The sequence below is a fragment of the Anguilla anguilla genome, chromosome 7 (assembly GCF_013347855.1).
Source record: "Anguilla anguilla isolate fAngAng1 chromosome 7, fAngAng1.pri, whole genome shotgun sequence".
Lineage (NCBI taxonomy): Eukaryota > Metazoa > Chordata > Actinopteri > Anguilliformes > Anguillidae > Anguilla > Anguilla anguilla.
Window position 1 is genome coordinate 56,557,437 of NC_049207.1, and position 25,133 is coordinate 56,582,569.

General features: G+C 50.4%; 3 protein-coding genes across 12 annotated transcripts in view; 2 read left to right on the forward strand and 1 right to left on the reverse strand.

Annotated features, from left to right (window-relative positions):
• The window catches only part of gab1 (GRB2-associated binding protein 1), a 51,187-nt gene extending 40,773 nt beyond the window's left edge, over nucleotides 1-10,414 (forward strand). For 5 of the 10 annotated variants that reach the window (XM_035426147.1, XM_035426148.1, XM_035426153.1 and 2 more), the window contains 5 exons: nucleotides 1,220-1,309; nucleotides 4,485-4,578; nucleotides 5,122-5,248; nucleotides 7,465-7,593; nucleotides 8,323-10,414. In XM_035426147.1, coding sequence (XP_035282038.1) covers nucleotides 1,220-1,309; nucleotides 4,485-4,578; nucleotides 5,122-5,248; nucleotides 7,465-7,593; nucleotides 8,323-8,481 — 599 coding nt within the window. In that variant the 3' untranslated portion in view covers nucleotides 8,482-10,414. Of the gene's footprint in view, nucleotides 1-1,219; nucleotides 1,310-4,484; nucleotides 4,579-5,121; nucleotides 5,249-6,821; nucleotides 6,898-7,464; nucleotides 7,594-8,322 lie in introns of all 10 variants that reach the window. The other 5 variants (XM_035426149.1, XM_035426151.1, XR_004766166.1 and 2 more) reach the window with 5 other exon arrangements.
• Nucleotides 10,415-11,441: 1,027 nt separating this feature from the next.
• smarca5 (SWI/SNF related, matrix associated, actin dependent regulator of chromatin, subfamily a, member 5) lies at nucleotides 11,442-22,418 on the forward strand. Its single transcript, XM_035426767.1, has 24 exons — nucleotides 11,442-11,725; nucleotides 13,550-13,651; nucleotides 14,136-14,302; nucleotides 14,513-14,613; nucleotides 14,722-14,822; nucleotides 14,921-15,100; nucleotides 15,407-15,562; nucleotides 15,798-15,929; nucleotides 16,044-16,112; nucleotides 16,225-16,334; nucleotides 16,634-16,860; nucleotides 17,106-17,227; nucleotides 17,326-17,478; nucleotides 17,777-17,909; nucleotides 18,311-18,459; nucleotides 18,656-18,775; nucleotides 19,104-19,211; nucleotides 19,467-19,580; nucleotides 19,703-19,825; nucleotides 20,236-20,368; nucleotides 20,685-20,803; nucleotides 21,073-21,285; nucleotides 21,422-21,532; nucleotides 21,939-22,418. Exons 1-24 carry the CDS (start codon nucleotides 11,660-11,662, stop codon nucleotides 22,002-22,004), a joined length of 3,075 nt encoding a protein of 1,024 aa, XP_035282658.1. The 5' UTR covers nucleotides 11,442-11,659; the 3' UTR covers nucleotides 22,005-22,418.
• frem3 (Fras1 related extracellular matrix 3) overlaps nucleotides 22,283-25,133 on the reverse strand; it is a 38,136-nt gene continuing 35,285 nt past the window's right edge. The window contains exon 24 of the mRNA XM_035426768.1: nucleotides 22,283-24,463. Within this exon, the coding sequence (XP_035282659.1) occupies nucleotides 23,948-24,463 (516 nt within the window). The 3' untranslated portion in view covers nucleotides 22,283-23,947. The remainder of the gene's footprint in view (nucleotides 24,464-25,133) is intronic.

The window sequence follows — 25,133 nt, forward strand, 5'->3', positions numbered from 1 at the left end:
GGTCTGTAGTTAGAGCTGTGTTTATTCTGCCTGCGTGTCTGTAGTTAGAGATGTGTTTATTCTGCCTGTGTGTCTGTAATTATAGCTGTGTTTATTCTGCCTGTGGGTCTGTAGTTAGAGCTGTGTTTATTCTGCCTGTGGGTCTGTAGTTAGAGCTGTGTTTATTCTGCCTGTGGGTCTGTAGTTAGAGCTGTGTTTATTCTGCCTGTGTGTCTGTAATTATAGCTGTGTTTATTCTGCCTGTGTGTCTGTAGTTAGAGCTGTGTTTATTCTGCCTGTGTGTCTGTAGTTAGAGCTGTGTTTACTCTGCCTGCATGTCTGTAGTTAGAGCTGTGTTTATTCTGCCTGCGTGTCTGTAGTTAGAGCTGTGTTTATTCTGCCTGCGTGTCTGTAGTTAGAGCTGTGTTATTTTCTGTGTGTTCTGCCTGTGTGTCTGTAGCTGTGCTGCCTGAGTTCACTGTGCTTCTGCCTGCCTGAGCATGTGGGAAGCTTGTGGGCATCATTCTCGTGTGTGTGTGTGTGTGTGTGTGTGAGAGAGAGTGAGTTTCTGTGTATGTGTGTGTGTGTGTGTTTCTGTGTGTGTGTGAGAGAGACTTTATGTGTGTGTGTATATGGTTGTGTGTGCATGTGCATGCGCGTGTGTGTGTGTGTGTGTATATGGTTGTGTGTGCATGTGCATGCGTGTGTGTGTGTGCTTGTTTCTGTGCTTAACTCCATGGAGGCTGCCACACTCATTGAAATGTGCTTCCCTGGTTCAGTGTGCTTCCCTGGTTCAGTGTGCTTCCCTGGTTCAGTGTGCTCGTTTCGGGGTGTTGTCCGCACCCTGGCGGGAGTGTTGTGCGTTTCCGCGGCAGCGCCGTGTTCGTTGCGCGGTGTGTTCTGGGCGGAGTGTGTGGCCATGTCCGTGCCGCTGTTCGGCAGTGTGTGGGTTTCACGGTCGCTTTCCATGTTCTGATGTGCTGTGAACCCGGGGAGTCTGTCCTCTCCGCTGCGGTCAGTGTCGCTGCTGGGAGGCCTCAGGTGCATGAATATCCCAGCAGGCCCTTGGGCTAGCATGAGCCACGCCCACAACTGCTTGGGGGGTTGGCGGGTTGTGCTTTGCAAACACTGTCTGTCATTTCTGCTCGGTGGTGGGGGGGGGGTGTGTTGGGGAGAGATTACATGATTACTGTTTTCAAAATAAATATGTAACAACACAAAGTCTTCTTCCACCAATCAGGTCAGAGTCCTAAAGTAATGAGGGCCAAACCGTTTGCTTTAGAGCGAACTGATTCGCAAACCGTAGGCGAGTTCCCCAGACGACGCAAGGGTACGTACTCCGAAGGGTCCTCCTGTACGGTAATGCACTGCTGCTGATGTGATGGTGCCCGTTTTCCTAACCGTACTACCAGCATGCACCACTTCATTTACACGCTGTTGTGTCACTATTGGATCTCTCTGTCGCGGAGGCGTGTCCGCTGCTCTGTTTCCCTCCAGCTGAGAGCTGTAAGGTTTTGTTCATTGTTTAAATAAGTCATCGGCCCAAGCAGCTCTTTAATGGTCAGACATGGTCCATGTTAAAGCTGGAGTGAGAAACCAGCCGCAGTACACCTCCAGACCAGAGGGGCACAATTCTCCATTTCACTTCATTTCCACTGCTCTTCAAACCATTTATTTCACCTGACTAACAAACTAATCCCAGTGCTACTGTACCTGCTGAACTCTACATACTGTTTCACTCGGATACTCTGGCAACATGAGAACATTTATGAAAAATCTGTTTAGAATTTTTTTACAGTTTGTACGGTCACTCCATTAGGAAATTAAATTTCAAGTTAACGGTCTGTAGCTTATGAAAGTGAAAAGAAAACATCCTCTCACCTCAAAAACAAAGACACAGCTCGTGCTGTGGAGTAAACCGTGGTCTACTTAGTCAAATGTGCAGTGCAGTAAATTATTTATCTGCTGAGCTGGCGGACTTTGTTAACAAGGGTGACTTTCATAAGCACAATACACTTTACCCATTACTCATTTATAACCCTGAACACTGAGTTCAGCCAGCCCTGTTTTTTTTACCCCTTTACGCTGTGAGGTCACAGACATGTGATTAGAACGTTCTTAACTGAGTATTCTAATTTTGATGATGTCACAGTCACTGCTGGTGACTGGAGGAGGTGGAGTTCTAGAACACTGACGTTAGAATGCTGAGAAGCTATTCCAGATAACATACTCTCCAGAGGGTCAAAGGGCTTTGTAAGTGACCCAGCCTTCAAACCCACAACCTTCTGGTCACTTTACGCTTCTGTAAACGCAACTCTTTAGTGCACGTGCTGTTTTGCTACAATTACTTGTATTTGTGGTGCTGAGGGTGTGGTATCTTTAGGTGCGGTCTTGTTAGAATTTTGCGTGGGTTATGGATATGTTAACATGCTTGCAAAATTGTATTTTAATTTGAGTGAATTGAAATAGAAAAATTTATTTTTAGCCTTGCGCTTGAATAATTTGCACACAATTTGGATCACAATATTTAGTATATGATTGCTGGCCCATTAATTTCAGCGACGAAAGGGAAGTGGTGCCAATACTGTTATTCTGTCTGATATCAAAATAAAAGCCCTTCCTCGTGAGTATGGAGCCACAGGAGAGACTGTAAATCTGTGTTTTCATCGCTTCTCTGTCGGTGACCTCTGCTCTTTATGTACCATGTCATGACCTGACCTTTCAAATATAAGTGCTCGAACTTGAAAATTCTAATTCTGCTGTTTTATTGGTCGCTGATTGGAATAGTTTTGATTACATTTTTATTAGATTGACTTAAAGACTGCAATTTTGGCAGCTAAATAAATATTACAGTTTGATAACTACTATTATTTATGTGGGGATGTACCAGTAATGTAAGTTTCATGCCTCTGAGTGTATTAGTGTGTGTGTGTGTGTGTGTGTGTGTGAGTAGGACAGTAATGAGCCAGTATCCAGCAGCAGCAGGCAGATTGGACAGTGACTGGTTCATGGGCTCTCTGTGGGAGGAGCTTCACTGTCAGATGCAGGATTAACTGAAGCATCAGGATGAATGAGTGTGTGAGATCAGTAGTGTGTGAGATCAGTAGTGTGTGAGATCAGTAGTGTGTGAGATCAGTAGTATGTGAGATCAGCAGTGTGTGAGATCAGTAGTGTGTGAGATCAGTAGTGTGTGAGATCAGCAGTGTGTGAGATCAGTAGTGTGTGAGATCAGTAGTGCATGATCAGGCTCATCATCCCATTCATTCCCGGCTCGGTGTTCCTGCCTCAGAGCCAATCACTGCTCTCCGCTGCCAGCCTGGCAAGCTCTGCTTAGTCACATGACTTCTGGTAATTTTTCACATCAGTCCCCCCCCCCCACCCACCCACGTTAACTTTTAATTTCAATTGCACAAGACCGGATGCAGTGTTTTTTATGTGTGTGTAGAGTTGCCAAGGAAACGATGTAAATGACATGCTATTAGTCTCAGGCTTGCCCCTGGCTTGACCCTACGGTTTCCCGGGCGATGGAACCAGGGGCTGCTGGGATAAATCAGGGCTGTTTAAAAAGGAGTGTGGCCTTCTGCGTTCACTCAGGGTCAGGGGGCGGCCTGCTGAGCGCTCCCCAGCCCCTGCTGGACGGGCCGAGCCGCTCTGATCAGAGACGAGCTTCCTCTTCCTCTTCCTCTTCTCCAGTGGGACTGCGCCGCTCCCGAGCTTTTAAAGGCGCAGAACTTAAATGCTGTCTGAAAAACACGCTGACGTGCTGGATTACTGAAGCCTGTGCAGAGCGTTTCAGAATGGAAGGCACGTTTCAGTCTCCTTCAGGAGCCTGGAGAGGATGCAACGGCCTGTGACCCTCAGAGCCTGAAGCCTCCGTTTATCCTGCTGGTCCTGAGCCGGGAACGTGGCAGTGGCGTTTATGTGGTTATAACTGCGCCTGTTTCTGGCGTTTATGTGGTTATAACTGCGCCTGTTTCTGGCGTTTATGTGGTTATAACTGCGCCTGTTTCTGGCGTTTATGTGGTTATAACTGCGCCTGTTTCTGGCGTTTATGTGGTTATAACTGCGCCTGTTTCTGGCGTTTATGTGGTTATAACTGCGCCTGTTTCTGGCGTTTATGTGGTTATAACTGCCTGTTTCTGGCTCTAGTGCCGTTGGCTAACCATGAGAAATTAACTTTTGTGAGCCACTTTCGCTGAAACTGCCTGCCAGATAACTAAATTGTAAAAAGCTCAGTTGCGATGGCCTCATCCACACATTGTCACTTTCAGAACTTCCCTCTCAAGCATCTTTTGAGCGATGGTTGACCCGAGACATGTTTACCAGACGAGACTGTTTAAGAAATCTCACTGACACTCAGAGGGGATCGTGGTGGCGTCGGAGCGCAGAGCAAACTCCAGAAGGGAGACTCACCAGTGCGACGTGGGCGGCAGTGCTCTGCTGTGACTGTGTGGAGAGTTTGGCAAAGATGGCCGCTGGTGACTGTGTGTGTTTCTCCCCTGCAGCGAAACCAGCCCCGCTGGAGATCAAGCCCGTGCCAGAGTGGGAGGAGCTTCCAGCTCCGGTCCGCTCGCCCGTCACCCGGTCCTTCGCTCGGGAGTAAGTGTCCGCTCCTGTCGCCTGCCGCCGTCTAGCTCCACCCCGACCTCATCAGCACCAGCGGCGGGACGTCCTGTAGAAGCGGGCGGTAGAACTGCACACTAATGACCAAGTTAACTTCATACATTACCATGCCCCTCAGTTTAAACACAGTAGAAGTCATCACTTGTCCATGACAGTAGTAGCATCTGTAGAACTCACATATTTTCTACCAGAAACTTCCAGATGCATTTTTAAAACCTTTACAGACCGACCTTTGCAGTGCGCAGCGGCGAGTTCAGGCAGTTCCATTTGCCGCTCTTTGTTCAGTGAGTGGCCACCCTCCCTGTAGGCTGCAAGGTGGTTCTGCATGTGATATGTGTGCCGTGAGTGTCCCTGCTGGCCAAACTGTGGTACTGCAAGCGATCCGTGTGCTACGAGGCCCCCTGCTGGCCGTGGAGCGCCGCTGCGGGTGCCGTGAGGACCTCTGCTGGCCGCGGCGTGGTACTGCAGGCAGGGTGCTGTGTGAGAGGTGGAGTGTGTAAATGGTGTCCTGATCCTCAGCCCCTCCAGGTTCCCTATGCCCCCGAGGCCCCCATCGGTGCACAGCACAGCCTCCAGCACTGACTCCGAGGACTGTGAGGAGAATTATGTGTCCATGGTCGTCCCTAATATGAGCGCAGATGATCCAGTATGTAAACTCATCCTCGCGGCTCCTCTTTCTCCTTTCCGCAGAATATTAATTTTTCCCCCCCTTTTTGTCAGTTTGTGTTTGTTAATGTTCTTCTTTTAAGCTTCCTGTGGATATTTATTTGCTTCTTGTTCTTGATCAGTCTGTTTCTGAAAATGCATTCGTTCTAATTTCTTCCCATATGGGAGAATGAGCGTAGATTTCCACTTACAGAATACATTATTATTATTATTATTATTATTATTATTATTATTATTATTATTAATACCGAGTTTTTGCCCTTCCCTGTTTCTGATTAACCAGAGTTATTAGAAAAAAGAGGTGAGCTACTCAGAACCCTGTAAATGTGAACCCTTAAGCTTGCCGTTGTTCGGCAGCTTCCCAGCCTGTGAAGTGCAGACAGAGAGCGGGATCCCAGCGTTCAGTGCGTAAATGCTCGCTGTGATCAGAGCGTGCTCCGTCAGGATCTCTGGCTCTAAACGGCCGGAACAGGAACAGGAACGCCGGCACTTCCTCCCTGTCCTTGTTCAGGCGCCGTCCCTGAACGCTGATAGAAGGACTCCTCACTTTTTCTTTTCCTCACTTTTTCTTTCCCTCACTTTTTCCCCCTCCTCCTCCAGCCTCTTCTTTCTCCCGGACCTCCTGATTGGCCTCCTTCATGCTTTGTAAACTCATTCCCATTCGCCCTGGAGCGCGTGTTGGCTTGATGTGATTTCCTCTCCTGATTTTCTGAACATTTTCTGCAGACTGTTGCTAAGCTCTGTGCTGTTTGTCTGGACACCAGTTCACCTTGTTTTCGAAAGGGTGATCATACAGGTCTGCCCAGGCTTTGCCTGCTCTTTAAAGAACCAGCGCTCTGTGTGTTGGAACAACCTGGTTTATAATGAGGGGAGCTACCCTTTATTTCTGTTTGTGTGAGTGTGTGCGTGCGTGCATGTGACTGTTTGTGTGAGTGTGTGCGTGCGTGCATGTGACTATGTGTGAGTGTGTGCGTGTGTGCATGTGACTGTATGTGTGAGTGTGCGTGCGTGCATGTGACTGTATGTGTGAGTGTGTGCGTGCGTGCATGTGACTGTATGTGTGAGTGTGTACGTACGTGCATGTGACTGTATGTGTGAGTGTGTGCGTGCGTGCATGTGACTGTATGTGTGAGTGTGTGCGTGCGTGCATGTGACTGTATGTGTGAGTGTGTGCGTGCGTGCATGTGACTGTATGTGTGAGTGTGTGCGTGCGTGCGTGCATGTGACTGTTTGTGTGAGTGTGTGCGTGCGTGCATGTGACTGTTTGTGTGAGTGTGTGCGTGCGTGCATGTGACTGTTTGTGTGAGTGTGTGCGTGCGTGCATGTGACTGTATGTGCGTCCCTGGCCTCCGAGTCCCCCCCCCCCCCTCCCTGCAGAGCGTGTGACCTCGCCATCATTTACCGCTCCTTTTCTTTCTCTTTATTTTTCTCACGGTTGCTTCTCTCCTCTCTTCCAGTCTCTCTCCTCCTCCTCTCTGTTTTTCTCTCTGTCTGTGCGCTGACTCTCCGCTCTCCCTCCTTCCCTCCGCCCCCCTGCCCCCCCTGCCCTGTAGAGAGGAGTCCTTCTACTGCACTGTCCCCATCACCCCTGTTAAGAGGGAGGTGTTGGGCCTTGACACGATGGAGGAGGTGAGGAAAAGGCTCAGAGAACAGCCCTGAGCAGCGTGTGTGGGGGGTGGGGGGGGGTGGGGGGCGTTATTCCACTGGGGGGGTCACTCCTTCAAACTGAAACATCCCCACTGAGAGAGATTAGGCTTCTACAGGGTCCCCACCCCACAGATTTAGCTTCTGTCTGTAGCCAAGAGAGAAACACGGGGAGAGGGTCGCACTTTACCTGACCTTTTATTGTAACAAATTCAGTTAAAATGTTTGGAGGGAAAAAAGAGAATTTCTATTCCGGTCTTTCCTGTGCTATAACAGACCTGGTTCAGTTTCCTGTTTTGTTAGTCGCTAAAGATGGGGAAGTTTTTCACGGGAGGATGAATGTTGTGCGCACGTACACAAGCTGAGCAAAAACAGATCTCTCCGCTTCCATCCCTGTCCTCCCGTCTCCCCCCATTGCTGTAGCTACATTACGCCTCATGTCTGCAGTAGAGCTTGGCGTTTACGCCCCCCATTGCTGGTGTGTAGCTGTGAGATTAGCGGCTGATGTCTCTGTGGGCTGAGGTCTCTGTGTGACGCTGTCCCTGCTTTTAGAGCGCGAAGCTGAGCGCCCCCATGAACGCCGAGGGGGGGGGCAGTCCCATGGTGAGGCCCAAAGGAGACAAGCAGGTGGAATATCTGGACTTAGACCTGGATCCGGGCAAGTCCACTCCCCCTCGAAAGGTACTCTTCTTTTCCTAGGCAGTTTGTTTGGGGGGGGGGGGGGGGGGGGGGGGGGGGGGGGGGGGGGGGGGGGGGGGGGGGGGGGGGGGGGGGGGGGGGGGGGTCTGCTGGTTTTAGTCTTATTAGTCTAATCCAGTCCCAAGTAATCCAGTCCCAAGTAATCCAGACTGTGAAGCCAGGAGATGTGAGTTATCTGTAAAGTCCACAGCTCTGATTGATCAGTTAGGCACAGAGTATCACAGAAAGCGAGCAGATTCAGGTGCTCTCTGGGACAGAAAGCTTCAGGAGTAAGATGGAGGTAGCTCAGATGAAGCTTGGTAGCTCAGATGAAGCTTAGTAGCTCAGATGAAGCTTAGTAGCTCAGATGAAGCTTGGTAGTTCAGATGAAGCTTAGTAGCTCAGATGAAGCTTGGTAGCTCAGATGAAGCTTAGTAGCTCAGATGAAGCTTGGTAGCTCAGATGAAGCTTGGTAGCTCAGATGATGCTTAGTAGCTCAGATGAAGCTTAGTAGCTCAGATGAAGCTTGGTAGCTCAGATGATGCTTGGTAGCTCAGATGAAGCTTAGTAGCTCAGATGAAGGTTGGTAGCTCAGATGAAGCTTGGTAGCTCAGATGAAGCTTGGTAGCTCAGATGAAGGTTGGTAGCTCAGTTGAAGCTTGGTAGCTCAGATGAAGGTTGTGTTAGCGGTGGCTGCTCTGTGAGTAAAACAGTGCCTTGTGTGTCTGTCAGAAGAAGAGCAGTGGCGCGGGCAGTGCGGTAGCGGACGAGCGGGTGGACTACGTGGTGGTGGACCAGCACCGCACGCAGGCGCTGAAAAACACGCGCGAGGCCTGGAACGATGGCCGCCAGTCCACCGAGACCGACTCGCTCTCCAAAGGCCCCAAGTGAGCGCCGAGACCGCCAACGCCGCCGCAGCCCCGCCCCCGGCCCGCCGGGACACCGCCCCGCCCCACCCAGCCCAAACCCCGACCCCACCCCACCCAACCCAGCCCAAACCCTGCCCCCCAGGGGGGGGGAGACTGCGCACGGACCTCAGTGTTCTGTTTACAGCGCCACCTGTCTGAACTGCCATGTCCTTGTCTCTGGGATTTAAGCTGACTACCACGGCACGGTGCATTGTGGGAGAACGAGTCCCGTCTCAGCTGGGCTGGAGCCTGCAGAGACTTTGCTAAAGCAGGAGACCGGAGGACCGGTGGTTCCTCCCTCTCACACGGGACCGCCTCGTTCTGCCCGGTGGAGCCCCTCTCACACGGGACCGCCTCGTTCTGCCCGGTGGAGCCCCTCTCACACGGGACCGCCTCGTTCTGCCCGGTGGAGCCCCTCTCACACGGGACCGCCTCGTTCTGCCCGGTGGAGCCCCTCTCACACGGGACCGCCTCGTTCTGCCCGGTGGAGCCCCTCTCACACGGGACCGCCTCGTTCCGCTCGCTCGTGCTCAGTTGCCGCCGCTGCTGGGATCGGGCTGCGTTCGGAACACCAGCCTTCGCCTCGTCGTCTCTTCACTAACGCCGCCGCACATTCTCTGCTTCTCATCTGCTGAGGGGAGATTCAGCCTTTTCGTCATTTTCAGTTTTGCCGTAAGATCCATATTTTTAGGTCACTTTTTTTCAAAAGAAGTGTTATATACTTGTATATTTTCAGGTGTATCTGAGAAATTCCAGTGGATCCAGATTTTCAGAATTTCAACATTCACACGTCTCGTTTAGGTTCCTTTTAAATTCAAGCTTGAATGTGCAATCAGAGGTTTTCTTAGTACGTCAAATCTGCAGGTTGAAGTTAGGTTTCTCATTTCTCATTTCATACATACATCATCACGTTAGTGCAAAGCGAAATGCAAGTGTCTGTAAAAAAGTGTTATGTGTGTTAGTGTCCTTTACATGTGCTGAATATCTAGTATGTGAATGCTTACTGTAAGTGCGGATTCTGCAGGGTAGAATCCAGCGCCTACTGAGATGGTGGTGTCCGAATTTATGACATGAACTAAACCACCAGGAAAATGGTGAAAACAACAACTGTGACAGCTTTTGGCGGAAAGTTCACGAGCTTTCCGTTAGTTTTATGCAAGGTATCAAAACTCTAAAAGTAAAAATAAATCAGGTACTCATTGAAATATTAATACAAGTATCCATTTATAATTTATTTTGATGAGTAGGTCATCATTTGAACAGTTGTGGTCCGGCAAACCTCTCACTACTGTTAAATATTAGGTTTTCTGATCATCTGTAGACCATTACTACTTAAGAAACAAGTTTGCTGTAAAAGATGCCTTTTTTTGACAAGTGCCAGTTATATATATGTTTTGCATCACAATTTTATTTTTGATTCTTCATTACACCATGTAGCTGGCTTGTTGATTCATTTTTCTCTCCTGATTAGATGATTATAATTTATTATTTTTTTTATCGGATTTCCACAGATTTCTTTGGGATGGACTGACTGCCTTATCCAGACAGTGTGTCTGCTGTAAATATGACAAATTTTCACCTTTTGCCTAAGAGTCTTCTACATACTTACAAATTTTACTGTTTGTAAATGTTCTTGCTTTACTAATCTTTTCCTACAGCTAGGAGGCACGAAGCGTCTTGCTTTGACGAGGACATCTTGCGTATATTTGCTCCTCTATTTGAGCATGTACCTTTTGAAAGCTGTGCCTACGCTGTTATTTCCAGAGTACTTAAATTTCTTCTCCATCAGAACTTTTCTTGTTGCAAACAGAACTATAAAACATTGATGCTTTGTATTTTTTTTAATAAATCAAAAGGCAAGTGTACATTTTAAAGTTGACTAAATAAAAACATACCATTACGCATCTTTGTGAGAATTCCAGTATCTTAGCTCTTTCTGTTACCACGTCTTGGTTAAAGTCACAGGGAAGGTCTTCACTGCATGAGGCGAATGAAGCCTACAGGGACATCACACCGTTAATAACGGTCTCGTGAGTAGATGATTTATCAGTGTTCTGATTGCTCCAGGAGCCGTCTGAGCCGGGCGGAAGGGACTCTGTCACTGGCTGTGTGCATCGCATACAAACAGGAAGCTCAAGGATCTGTCCTTTAAATTCTGTTTGCATAAGAAGCATCGTGAGATAATCTGACCGACACAAACCATAAACCCCTGACTCAACCTGTTATGTGACAATATAATTAAGCTGGACTGATTATTCTCAGCAATACCGTGAGATTAATCAAATTCCGTAGTAACCAAATTCATATGTCGTGGAAGTGCTTAAAAATAAATGTGACGCTGCAGAAATATATGACCAGTGCCATAAACATTCAATGCATTTGACAACAAAGTTTTTTTCCCCCCATTTTTCATATTTTGCTAAACTTAATTTAAGAAATAAAACATTCAAGGTGCAAACGATTGCAAATACGATTTGAATTATTAAGATGATTCAATAATATGGCCATTACATTCACTTTTTTTTTTCATTTTTTAAGTCATGATCTGCTTCATCCAACCATGCCAAACTCAGTTTTGCAATAGCTAATCCGATCTAAAACAATTGCTTCACAATGAAAACAACTGATGAGTCATTAATTTAGGAAATCAGAGTGAGTGAAACTACGTTTCAGAGGAACTGAGGGGACAAATCCGAAGTCAAATTAACGTAAAAATTCCTCCCTAAAGAACGTCGGTCAGTTTAATTCATTTCAGATTGTTAAACAAATATTTGTGCCGAGGTTTCAGGGTTTCTGAAATACAACTACTACCGATTTGTCTTTGGAAACGTATTTCTTTTCCTACAACAGAGCACATGTACTGATCGAACCAATCTTGATCGCTACAGTAACAACGGGGCTACACGCCCTCTTTGCATGGTGAAATCTCGCGAGGTTTCCCGCCAAGCTCTCTTGGTGGGATACTACTGAAAAAGCCGGGTAGATTTGCGGTCAGTGACGGCGTGGTGCAGTTTCTCTTGTCGGATGACTGTAAATACTCGGATTTTTCGTGGATGTTCAAATTAAAACTGTACCTGTACCACGGAATTCTGGTCTTTCAGTAATATAAATTCAAAATTCGCTAACCCACTGGGAAGAACGAACAAAAAGAGTCGCTCACAATGTCCAGTACGGAAAACAACAGCGTGGAGGCGGAGCGGCGGATGGAGGATGAGCGTGAAGGAGAGGTAAGAACAATAGAAACCCATTGTGGAAAATAGCCATCCTTACATGTATGGGGATAATTGTATATGGTTCACTCAAACACCGTTACGGGTATGATGTTTAGTGTCATTTTATAACCAAAGGCTTATTTTCCATTTCGTATTGCTACGTATATTCTAGGTTTCCGATGTAGCTTAGCTGGCTAGTTGGATACATTTCTTTGCTAGCGCTAGCTTTGTAGCATTAAAACTTCCTAGTTGGAGCTTAGACTACTTTGGTATTTCAAATGCTAGTCAGTGCTAACATTTTACACACTAAATCCCTAACTTCGCTAGCTAGTCACTAGTAAGTCAGCTTGTTAACTACCCCGAGCCCATTACTTTTAGCTAACGTTAGCTTGATATATCTGTGGACAGTTATGTCATGCATATGTTTGGAAGGGAATGGTAGCTAACTAACTTTATTCGGCTAACGTTAGCATGCTGGCGAGAAAAAAACTAAGCTCCCGGCTACGGCCTACTTGGCTCTGTCATTCGCTGTCGGTAGCACAACAGCACATACTAATCAGCGAGGGAAACTGCGAATGAATGGGCGACAGCGAATGGGGGTCTAACCTGGTTAACTGAGGGTCGTCAGCTACTGGGCTAACGGTAGCCTACATTCCCTTCGGTGGAGAAAGGAACATAAAAAGTTTGCTTGGTAACTTGTTAAGTGTTCAACTGAAACAAAATATTGCAGGTTTGCGCTACATGTTTTGTATGTGATGTTTCTTGTCATGGTTGCTGACAGGTTGCATTTACTAGCCAGCGGGCTATCTGGGGTGTTTTGCAACAATTCACTCCTGATTAGGTAACGTTAGCTAGGCCGGTGTTTCCCAAACTCGGTCCTGGGACCCATTGAATGTTCAGTTTTTGTTACGGCCATCTGTCATCTCTGAATCTGTACAGGTTCCTGAAAGCACGCGTTTGAGTTCTCCCTTGGGTTTTTCAATAACCCTGGTGTCTTTCAGCCGTGAAAAGCTCAAAGATTTCACCTGCCCGTATAAAATGTGACCTCTCTCGAAAGGAAATATTTGTCAAGTAGCACAATGCAGTGGTTGAACCGACAGATTGGAACTATACGATGTCAATATGGGACATTTACTCTTAAGGAATGGTGATCTACCTTAGCTCGACTAGAGGGAATCGAGCTTCAATTGTCAAATAACATTTAACGGCTTATTTTAATGACGAAGTTGGATCAAAAACCAGCATGCAGTGGTCCCAGGACCGAGTTTGGGAACAAGTAAGTTAGGCTAACAGTAAGTTCGATGGCGAGCTGGCCTTAATTACCTTGGATAAAATACGTAAACAACCCGCCCACTGCAATGCAATTAGCTACAACGCTGTTTTGGGCAGCTAGCTTGCGATCGCTATACCTCATATAGCAAACGTTACTATGGTAGACCTGTAAACAGTTAATATTAGAAAGCTAACGTGGAATGTTTTTATTTTTACATATTTGAAATTATGTAATTCATTGGCTAAATATTTATGTATTTCGGTTTTTGGTTATAAGCTAATACAGAATGGCCTGCAGTCACCCTTATGCTATTGCTGAAATTGGGCGGGTCGGGGGGGGGGGGGGGGGGGGGGGGGGGGGGGGGGGGGGGGCTCGAGCACCTGTAATGTTACCCGACCGCTCATTGATCAATGTTTCCATGTTTATTACATGTTTCCGTCATTTTACGAGAAAACAATTTTTATATTTGTATACTTTACCATTGTATTTAACCTGAAGATGTATTGCTATCTTGTGTAAGATTGTATAACTACACTTTTGTGACTGTTTTTACTATTTTTTTAAAGGATGAAAAGTCAGAGGCAGACGGTGCTCAGGAAGGGGCTTCCCCACCCAAACCAGCCGATGAGAAACCCACTCTCTTTTTACCTGCTTACGAAGAGAAGATGGTAACGTCTCGCTGATGCTTTGCTTTATTCTGGATTAGCCAGTGACCTGAAATTAATGAAAGTGTGTTGCGGTCGTGTGTTGGGTGTGTGTGTGTGTGTGTGAATGTGCGTGTGTGTGTGTGTGTGCGTGCATGCGTGTTGGGTGTGTGTGGGGTACAGTTACAGTGCATGACCCATTTCACCGCTCTGTCAGATTCTGTTAGCATCTAGTGGGCAGTGGAAGGATGCCTTAAATGCTTGTTTTGCGGTCGTGGTCTTGCCTGTGTCAGAGCATGATTACCCCCCCCCCCCCCCCCCCCCGGGTGGTCTTGCCTGTGTCAGGCTGTGATTGACCCCCCCCTGCGGTCTTGCCTGTGTCAGGCTGTGTTTGCCCCCCCCGCGCGGTCTTGCCTGTGTCAGGCTGTGTTTGCCCCCCCCCGTGCGGTCTTGCCTGTGTCAGGCTGTGATTGACCCCCCCGCGCGGTCTTGCCGCTCGTCTCCGCAGGCGACGGACCGCACTAACCGCTTCGAGTACCTGCTGAAGCAGACGGAGGTGTTCGCCCACTTCATCCAGCCCGCGGCCCAGAAGACGCCCACCTCCCCCCTCAAGATGAAGCCCGGCCGCCCCCGCATCAAGAAGGACGAGAAGCAGAACCTGCTGTCTGCTGGGGAGTGAGTACGCTGAGCACCCCCCCCAATAAGCACCCCTAACCCTCCCACAAGCACCCCTAACCCCCCACTTCTGTCTGGTTCTGAGCCCTTATTGTGTCTGTTATTTATCAGTGTGAGAGCCTGTAAACCACTGCCATGTTCTAGCAGGACTGCTGGGGTTGGAAGTGATTATTTTGTAATGAATCCTGACTCCTCCCTCCCTGGTCATAGCAACCGTCACCGTCGCACTGAGCAGGAGGAGGACGAGGAGCTGCTGAGTGAGAACAGCAAGGCCACCAACGTGTGCACCCGCTTCGATGAGTCCCCCTCCTGTGAGTAAATCCCCCCCCCCCCCGTCCTGTGAGTAAATGTCCTTTCCAGCTGTGGATAAAATCCTTAAACTTGGACCTCTTGGGATTTTTTTCTCTCTCTCTCCCCAGACGTGAAGAATGGGAAACTGAGGGACTATCAGATCAGAGGGTTGAACTGGCTCATTTCTCTGTATGAGAACGGCATCAATGGGATCCTCGCAGACGAAATGGTACGATTGCTTTCTATTTATCCCCCCCCCCCCCCCCAAATTTAAAGGTGTAACCCCTTTGCTGGCGGTGCTCAGAAAGTTGTTTGTTTGTCCCCCAGGGTCTGGGGAAGACCCTGCAGACCATCTCCCTGCTGGGCTACATGAAGCACTACAGGAACATTCCGGGGCCCCACATGGTGCTGGTGCCCAAGTCCACCCTGTACAACTGGATGAACGAGTTCGCCCGCTGGGTGCCCTCGCTCAAAGCCGTCTGCCTGATCGGGGACCGCGAGGAGAGGGTAGGGGCGCCTTCGGGACGCCAGTGTCCCTTTCATTCTGACAGGAAGCCATCTGCTCCGCTTCCCCATCTTCAGCCTCGCTTAAATCTGCCCCTCACGCAAAGGCAGCTCTGCTTTCAGCACCGAGAACAGCAGGGAATTTGTGTGGGGTTTTTTGGTACAATGCAGATATCTGTCAAAGCACAGTTCATATTTTGCTATCGCTTCTTTCAGTACCTCATGAGATTATGGTAATTATGAGTATTTCAGTAATCGTGAACATTTTGGTAATTCCTGACCGACCTGCTGCTCCGCTGCTGTTCTCAGAACGCCTTCATCCGGGACGTGCTCCTGCCTGGGGAGTGGGACGTCTGCGTGACCTCCTACGAAATGCTCATCCGCGAGAAGACCGTCTTCAAGAAGTTCAACTGGAGGTACCTGGTCATCGACGAGGCCCACAGGATCAAGAACGAGAAGTCAAAGGTGAGGCCTTTGTGTGGGTGCTGACATCCTGCTCATTTCCTACATACACACACACACACACTTATAGGCTGTAAATCAACACTGATTTAGGCCTATCGTGGCAAAGTCATCAAGGGATTTGTATGATTTCTTTTTTTGTTCTGTTGTAAATGAAAGTCACAAGACTCTTGAGTTTCATGCATCCACAGAAATGAGCTTTAGTCCGAGTTCCCCTCTGAGGTTTGTCCTCTCTCAGCTTTCAGAGATCGTCCGAGAGTTCAAGACCACCAACCGCCTGCTTCTCACTGGAACCCCCCTGCAGAACAACCTGCACGAGCTCTGGTCCCTCCTCAACTTCCTGCTCCCCGACGTGTTCAACTCCTCAGAAGTAAGCCCCCCCCCCCCCCCCCCCCCCCCCCAACATCAGCAGGCGACCCCAAAACCCACCACCTCTACTGTGATTCTGGGTGTGTTGATTCTTTGCTCTTGTTTTTAAATAAAGGACTTTGACGCCTGGTTTGACACCAACAACTGCCTTGGGGACCAGAAGCTGGTTGAGCGTCTGCATATTGTGAGTATGTCGGTGTCGAGGCCTTGCGGCCGTCTCTGTGAGGTGTTTAGTGGATGAGGGTGTGACCCTCGGCTCGCTGGGTAACCAAGCTTTGACGCGTACTTCCTGTCAGGTGCTCCGCCCCTTCCTGCTCCGTCGTATCAAAGCCGATGTGGAGAAGTCTCTGCTTCCCAAAAAGGAGGTGAAGATGTACGTGGGCCTGAGCAAGATGCAGCGCGAATGGTGAGTGCCGTTGCCGCGGTGCCGTTGCCGTGGGCTCTAATCGCAGAGAGTAAGGAGCCCTGGCGTATGCTCCGTGTTCACTGTGGGAAACGGTGAGCATGGGCAGAGTGGGCTGGCCAGTTAATGATCCTTATATTCATGCATGATTAAAGTGTTTTACTCTTAATTGTGTTTAATCATGGCCTCTACTTCATATTGCCTGTTAAAGTACTTTGGTGCTTCTCAGCCGGTTCGTTAATCGAAAGGAACTCTGTTCTCATTTGGAAGGAGAAACTAAAAGTGTTTATTCTGGGTTCCAGGTACACCAAGATTCTGATGAAGGACATCGACATTCTGAACTCTGCGGGGAAGATGGACAAGATGCGTCTGCTGAACGTGCTGATGCAGCTGCGGAAGTGCTGTAACCACCCCTACCTGTTCGACGGGGCCGAGCCCGGCCCGCCCTACACCACCGACCTGCACCTGGTCGTCAACAGCGGCAAGATGGCCGTGCTGGACAAGCTCCTGCCCAAGCTCTACGAGCAAGGTGTCCGCACGTGTGTCTGCGCGAAATGAGACTGAATGTGACCCTTTTAGGACCAATCGGAGAAACTCAAGTACCGCCTCTGAAAAGCAGTCTGGGCTAATCGGAAACGAGCATTAAAGCTGCCGTACTGAATGAGGCTGCCGTACTGAACGAGGCTGCCGCAGTGCTGTAGGGTGGGGTTATGGGGGGGGGGCGGGCGGGCTCGAGTGACGGCCGGCTAACAGACCGCTGGCCTCTCCCCCCAGGGTCCCGCGTGCTGATCTTCAGCCAGATGACCCGGATGCTGGACATTCTGGAGGACTACTGCATGTGGAGGAACTACGGCTACTGCCGCCTGGACGGCCAGACGGCGCACGACGAGAGACAGGCAGGTCCCGCGCTCCGGCTTCCCCTTCCTGGGTCGGCCATTTTGTGTGTCTTATTCTCTGTGTGTTTTAAAATGTTTTTATTTTCTTTAACGTCCAGAAATCGATCAACGTCTACAACGAGCCCAACAGCCCCAAGTTCCTCTTCATGTTGAGCACCCGGGCTGGGGGGCTGGGCATCAATCTGGCCACCGCCGATGTGGTCATCATCTACGACTCCGACTGGAACCCTCAAGTGGATCTGCAGGCCATGGTTAGTCCCTTACTGCGCTGCCTTGTGTGGCTTCAGATCCCCCATCACTGCAACGTTGAGTGCTTTGTTGTTCAGCTGAATTTGATAAATTTCATTTGCAGTTGATTACTAATTTGCCAGATGCGCACACAGACTGCTGTATACATCGGTTTCATAGCTGGTGCTCAGACCTCTCAGTGTAATGTCTTATTGCTCCTCTATCAGTACGTATGTAGTGTTGAGATGCACAGAGCCCACTGTTAGGGACCGGTGAGCGCTCTTTTTGCTGAGCACGGTGTCCCCTCCTCTCCGCGGTCAGGACCGAGCTCACCGGATTGGTCAGAAGAAGCAGGTGCGCGTGTTCCGCTTCATCACGGAGAACACGGTGGAGGAGAGGATCGTGGAGCGGGCCGAGATGAAGCTCCGACTGGACTCCATCGTCATTCAGCAAGGTGAGCTGGTCCGGCCTCGAACCCTGCAGGTGAGCTGAGCGGAGCCAGTCTCGAACCCTGCAGGTGAGCTGAGCGGAGCCAGGCCTCGAACCCTGCAGGTGAGCTGAGCGGAGCCAGTCTCGAACCCTGCAGGTGAGCTGAGCGGAGCCAGTCTCGAACCCTGCAGGTGAGCTGAGCGGAGCCAGTCTCGAACCCTGCAGGTGAGCTGAGCGGGGCCAGGCCTCGAACCCTGCAGGTGAGCTGAGCGGGGCCAGGCCTCGAACCCTGCAGCTGGCCCTGAAAGGGTGGTGTTTCCCATAGTGCACCACCTACCGTACAGATGGGAAACGTTTGAGGGTGGGGGAAAGCTCACTCTAGTTTCAGAACGTAACTGAGGTTGTCTCCGGTTCCACGTTGTTCAGGAAGGCTAGTGGACCAGAACCTGAACAAGCTGGGGAAAGACGAGATGCTGTCCATCATCCGACACGGCGCTACGCACGTGTTCGCGTCCAAGGAGAGCGAGATCACAGACGAGGACATCGACGCCATCCTGGAGAGGGGAGAGAAGAAGGTCTGTGATGCTGCCTCTGTTCGGTCGTGTGCGTGAGCGTGTGCGTGTGTGTGTGCGTGCGTGTGCGTGCGTGTGCGCGCGTGTGTGCGTGCGTGCGTGCGTGCGTGCGTGCGTGCGCGCGTGTGCGTGCGAGCGAGCTGAGGGTCAACACTGCAGAGTTAACCGTTTAAAGGCCTTCACGCTTTCTGTGTTTTAGACCATGGAGATGAAGGAGAAGATGTCCAACATGGGAGAAAGCTCGCTGAGGAATTTCACCATGGAGTCGGAGAGCAGCGTGTACAACTTCGAGGGCGAGGACTACCGAGAGAAGAAGAAGGTAAGTGAGGACCTATCAGAACTAAAACTGTGTGTCTTGATGTTAAAATCTATTTTACTATTTCTGGACCAAGTCAAACTTTAATCCTTCAGTACGCATGCAGCCTTTACATCAGCTACATCAGGGAAGCCAGCTGTGGCTCAGGTTGCTAGGCTACTGGGAATATCCATCTTTGGTCTTTCATGTCAAGCCAAGTTTGACAAACATTCCCTGCAGTTTTCATGTACAATACAGAGCGGTCTCCCGCTGCATCTCCTGCTTTGCTCAGTCTGTGAGGTCAGCTCAGCTGTATGATTTCTCACCCGTTCGCTGCGTTTCTCCCGCGCAGATCGTCACAGAGTGGATCGAGCCGCCGAAGCGCGAGCGGAAGGCTAACTACGCGGTGGACGCGTACTTCAGGGAGGCGCTGCGCGTCAGCGAGCCCAAAGTGCCCAAGGTACGCGCGTCATGTGGCCCTCCGGCGCCACGCGAACCTCAGGCGCCATGCAACACTTAAGCTGCAGCCTGGCGCTGAGTGGGTCCCTTATGTGGGGTCCCTTATGTGGGGTCCCTTATGTGGGGTCCCCTGAGTGGGGTCCCCTGAGTGGGGTCCCCTGAGTGGGGTCCCCTGAGTGGGGTCCCCTGAGTGGGGTCCCTTATGTGGGTCCCTGGGAGAATGTGCCTCCTCAGCAGTGTGCTGTCCCTCCCCCAGGCTCCTCGGCCCCCCAAGCAGCCCAACGTTCAGGACTTCCAGTTCTTCCCCCCGCGCCTGTTTGAGCTCCTGGAGAAAGAGATCCTGTACTACAGGAAGACCATCGGCTACAAGGTGCCCCCCCCACCCATCCCCCTCCAAACCCTCTCGGGACAGCTAGCGGGCACTGCCCACACCCTTCTGCTCCCTTCTGCCCAGCAGAGGGGCGGTGGTGACGCCTGTCGCTGTTTTTACAGGTTCCCCGAAATCCTGACATCCCCAATTCAGCCCAGGCTCAGAAGGAGGAGCAGAGGAAGATCGACGAGGCGGATCCCCTGTCTGAGGAGGAGCTGGAGGAGAAGGAGAACCTCCTCTCACAGGTACCCGGTCGCCCCGCCTCCTGTTTGTGTTCAGAAGGCTTTCACTAATAGTTAATACTGTGCCTTTCTCCAGGGATTCAGTGAGCAAGGAAAAGGAGGGAACTCTTAAATGATTTACTTCAATTAGATTCAATTTTCAATGTAGTTTATTCATGGCATGTTTTTGTTTAAGCATTTGATTTTGTGCACCTGTTGTTAGGATGAATCTTTTTTTCAGAAATAGCTGTTGCCAGTGTTTGCTGTCTTATTATATGAAGGTTTCTGCCGTAAAGTTTCAGGTTCTTACTTGATCAACTAGGCTGCCTTTTGCCAACTTGTCACCGACTTCACCATACAAATGTTCACTGGGCGCTCTCCTCATTTAGATTTTAACTTTGAGTCCTTTCATTTCTCCATGGCAACTTCTGTAGGGCTTCACCATTTGGAACAAGCGCGATTTCAACCAGTTCATCAAGGCCAACGAGAAGTGGGGCCGGGACGACATCGAGAACATCGCCCGCGAGGTGGAGGGCAAAACTCCGGAGGAGGTCATGGAATATTCCGGTGAGATGAATGTTGTGTGAGGCGCTGGTGTGGGATTGTGTGATGTAGCGTTCTGGCGTTAGCGCTGGGCTGTGTGATGTAGCGTTCTGGCGTTAGCGCTGGGCTGTGTGATGTAGCGTTCTGGCGTTAGCGGTGGGCTGTGTGATGTAGCGTTCTGGCGTTAGCGCTGGGCTGTGTGATGTAGCGTTCTGGCGTTAGCGCTGGGCTGTGTGATGTAGCGTTCTGGCGTTAGCGCTGGGCTGTGTGATGTAGCGTTCTGGCATTGGCGTTAGCCTGTGTAAAACGGGCCGTGGCCCCGTCCCTGTCGCCTCTGCAGCCGTGTTCTGGGAGCGGTGTAACGAGCTGCAGGACATCGAGAAGATCATGGCCCAGATCGAGAGGGGCGAGGCCCGCATCCAGAGGCGCATCAGCATTAAGAAAGCGCTCGACACGAAGGTGAGCTGGACAGACGCGCCTCTCCGGGGGTAAAGGGTTAAACCGCTCCGGCCGGAAGGTGCCGGTGCTTTACTCCACGGCCCTGTGGCCAGGTGGTGTGTTGATATCAAGATGCCCTCTCAGCTTTGGATACTGTGCGTATTGGAGTATGGCATCGCACAATCGACTAGCTGCTCACCACACCGGTTTGGGTACGCGCTCCCTCTCTCTGTCTCACTGTCTCTTTCTTTCGCTCTCTCTCTCTCTCTCTCTCTCTCTCTCCCTGTCAGATCGGCCGGTACAAGGCTCCCTTCCACCAGCTGCGGATCTCTTACGGCACCAACAAGGGGAAGAACTACACGGAGGAGGAGGACCGCTTCCTCATCTGCATGCTGCACAAGCTGGGCTTCGACAAGGAGAGCGTCTACGACGAGCTCCGCCAGTGCATCCGCAACTCCCCGCAGTTCCGCTTCGACTGGTTCCTCAAGTCCAGGACGGCCATGGTGAGCGACGTGGGGGGGGCTGGGGTGGGGGGGTTAGGGTTGGGGGTGTATGTGGGCTGCTAATTTACTGGAACGTCAGGCGAGCGGGTAAAAGGTGGTTGAAAAGCAGCGTCTGAACGTGTCATTTCCTGTGCAGGAGCTCCAGAGGCGCTGTAACACCCTGATCACACTGATCGAGCGGGAGAACATGGAGCTGGAGGAGAGGGAGAAGGCAGAGAAGAAGAAGAGGGGTCCACGGACATCATCGGTGAGTTCTGCCTCTCTCCGGTCCGGTCCGGTCCGGTCCGTTTACATGCAGCCCTCCTATCAGGAGTGATGCAGACCCCATCTGTTCTCTAACCCTGTTCCTGCAGATCTACTGTCCTGTAGGTTTGCTCTCCAGCCCTAACAATGCCACACCTCATTCCCCAGCTAGAGCAGGGCTGCCCAACAAGTGACCATCGAATAAAACAAACTCGATACGAGCTAGCAGGAGCTAAATGGCTTCTCCCTTTTTAAACGGAAAGTAATTCTTTAGCGGTGCTATTTTTAGCCGTGCGATCACTGTTGATGTTGACTGTTAAGACGGCAGATTCGGCGAAATGCTCTGTGCGGGTGTTTTGTGGCTAGCGTGACCTTCCTGCGCTTAACGGTTCCCCCCCCCCCCCCCCCAGGTGCAGAAGCGCAAAGCAGACGGGACGCCGGACGGGCGCGGGCGGAGGAAAAAGCTGAAGCTGTGAGCCGCGTTCCAGCCCAGCGGCGGCTCTGGACTTCGGCGCAGAAAACCGTAGTGTTGTGTGTTTATTTTACGGGTTGTAACGATGTACTGTATTCAACTCCAGAACTGAACTTCGCTTCTCAATCGTGTGTGTGGTAAATTAGGAAGGATAGTACTCCAGTACAGGTCTGTCTCTTAGTGAATTACAAAATACTACAGCTGTGCTGAATCTTTTTAATTTAACCATTAACACTCTGGGTAATAAGATCTTTTTATTTATATCTCTTTGGTTGAGTACTGCATTCCATTGCATAGAACAATATGTACTGCTTTTTTTTTTTTTTTAAGAATGTCCCACAAATTCTGTTTTACCTTTAATATTTGGATTAGAACCTTCATAACAAATGGCACCAATAAATTCCTTTGTTTTTGTAAAGCCGTTGTGTAATAAAGCCTTTCACAAATGACACATTTATTAATACACAAATACGCAACACCCGTACAGAACAAAACACTTTAATACTGTCAGAGGCAACACACACTGCTCAATCTCTTGCTGGTCGCGCTCATCGTGGAACAAGCCTAATTTGCATTTTAGCAAATAGTTTTTTTGCCCAGTTTCATTTTTACATTTTTTGCTAAGATCTCAGGTTTGAGACATAAATGGAACAATGCACAGATTAATGTCATTTTGGCTGAAAATGGGGGACTTTGAGCTGCAGTATAAAATGTAAATCCCATCTCTGGCGCGAAACAAAATCTTTAGAATCCTTGGAGGACCGTATTAAAATGTCATAATTCCTGGTTCATAATTACGCTGAAAATATTCAAGTTTTACCATTTAGCCAATGACTGTGCACGTAGACATATATACACATACAGTGACTGCAATCCAAAAGTCCCAAAAATACATGTATAAAAACAGTCTGCATAGTTACGCTTTTCAGTGATGACACACCAGTAATTACATATTACAATCCCTTTTTTGTTTTTTATAAAAATACATTTATTGATCAGCTCCAGTATCGCCAGTCCTCTTCAACTGAATCATTTGTTCAGTTTGACTGTGGAAAAACTATTTAAACGTCTAAAAAATGTACACTAAGATTAATGAATTCTCTTAAGTTGTAAGGACACAAGCCTTAACAGAGCTGCTTTTCAGTGTCAAGAGGAACCCAGTTCCCATGGGAACTGAATATAGTACCATTTTGAAAATTCGTAAGTGGTCAGATATTCTTGTTCTTAAAAAGTTAATCTCGCACCTAATGTCTCAATTCAAACAAAACAGCTAGCTCATCGGCACGTCCGGTTTATCAGCTACCAAGTCACTGAACACTGGGACCTTCTGCCTGGAGCAGCGCACACACTCAAGCAATATATCTACAGAAGTACTACTGCACTGGCATAGCCAAAGTAGCAAAATGTGGGTTTTTGGCTATTGCTACGATAGAAATACTTATAAACTTAAAAAAGCCGCAGATAATATAAATATGATTTGAGAGTGAATCCTGCTGAGTTTTGCTGCAGCTGGCAGAAGCATTAGAGGCTGACTTCCACAGCCTGCATGTGCCCCTCTGGGATGGAGGTCTACCATGGAAACTGGCAGCAGGAGATATTAAAGGAACATAAAGCGTAATAACATCTACACTATTTAAATTCAGAAAGGACATTTAAAAAAAAAAAAACCAGCCAAGCATGTAGAAATCTGTGGGACACTACAGGGGGAGTCCGGCCGGTTCTGACTGCATGCGTGTGGCAGCGAGGCTGGTCACGCGTGTCTCTAAGGCGAGCGTAGCGGCGTGGACGCGTGTGTTTGTTACGCCGACGGGATGGCCGACGCCTCAGTGACGCACTGCCCCCCCCCCCCCCCTCGCGGGGGCGGCGGTGTGCAGTGTTGTGGGTCGGGGGCACCGGGGTGGTTGGGAGTGTCTGAGTGTCTGGCGGGGGGGAGAGAGGAGCCGGGGCTCAGACCTCCGAGCCGCTGCCCGTGCTCACGGTCTCCCGGCTGCTCCTGCTGCCCTGGTACGCCGAGCAGGAGGAGGAGGAGTACGGCGGCAGCTTCTCCGCGCGAGCTCGCCGCTTGCGCCGCACGAGGAGGGCGATCACTATGACGACCAGGCAGAGGAGGAGGGCGAGGCCCCCGAGCCCCACCATCACGGGCAGGCCGGTGGCGCCGGACGCCTTCCCCGAGCTCTCCACCAGGGGGTGCTCCCGCGGCTCGTCGTGGGCCCAGGGCTGGCGCTGGCCTCCCCGCTGCCGGCTGGACCGGTCCAGGGCCACGTGCTGGATGTTGGTGCCCTTGTCGTTGTCGGGGCCGATGTCCTGGACCTCGTCCGGCACCGCCCGCCGGACCCTCCCCGCCCCCGCCGTGGAGACGCTGTGGCGGTACTCCAGGCTCCGCTTGCCCATGTTGCGGTGCGCGTTCTCGCGGGAGCGCACCGTGTAGATGGTGTGGATGAACCATTCCCGCCCCGCCGCCACCTGCAGGGGGGACAGGAGCACGATCAGCCCCAAACAGGTCCCAACCAGACCCCCGCTACCTACATGATCAGCCCCAAACAGGACCCAACCAGACCCCGCTACCTACATGATCAGCCCCAAACAGGTCCCAACCAGACCCCCGCTACCTACATGATCAGCCCCAAACAGGACCCAACCAGACCCCCGCTACCTACATGATCAGCCCCAAACAGGTCCCAACCAGACCCCCGCTACCTACATGATCAGCCCCAAACAGGACCCAACCAGACCCCCGCTACCTACATGATCAGCCCCAAACAGGTCCAAACCAGACCCCCGCTACCTACATGATCAGCCCCAAACGGGACCCAACCAGACCCCCGCTACCTACATGATCAGCCCCAAACAGGACCCAACCAGACCCCCGCTACCTACACGATCAGCCCCAAACAGGACCCAACCAGACCCCCGCTACCTACATGATCAGCCCCAAACAGGACCCAACCAGACCCCCGCTACCTACATGATCAGCCCCAAACAGGTCCAAACCAGACCCCCGCTACCTACATGATCAGCCCCAAACGGGACCCAACCAGACCCCCGCTACCTACATGATCAGCCCCAAATGGAGGTGATGTTTCATGGGGGGCAAGAACGCATCAGGTGATGTCGGGATAACAAATCTCAATGA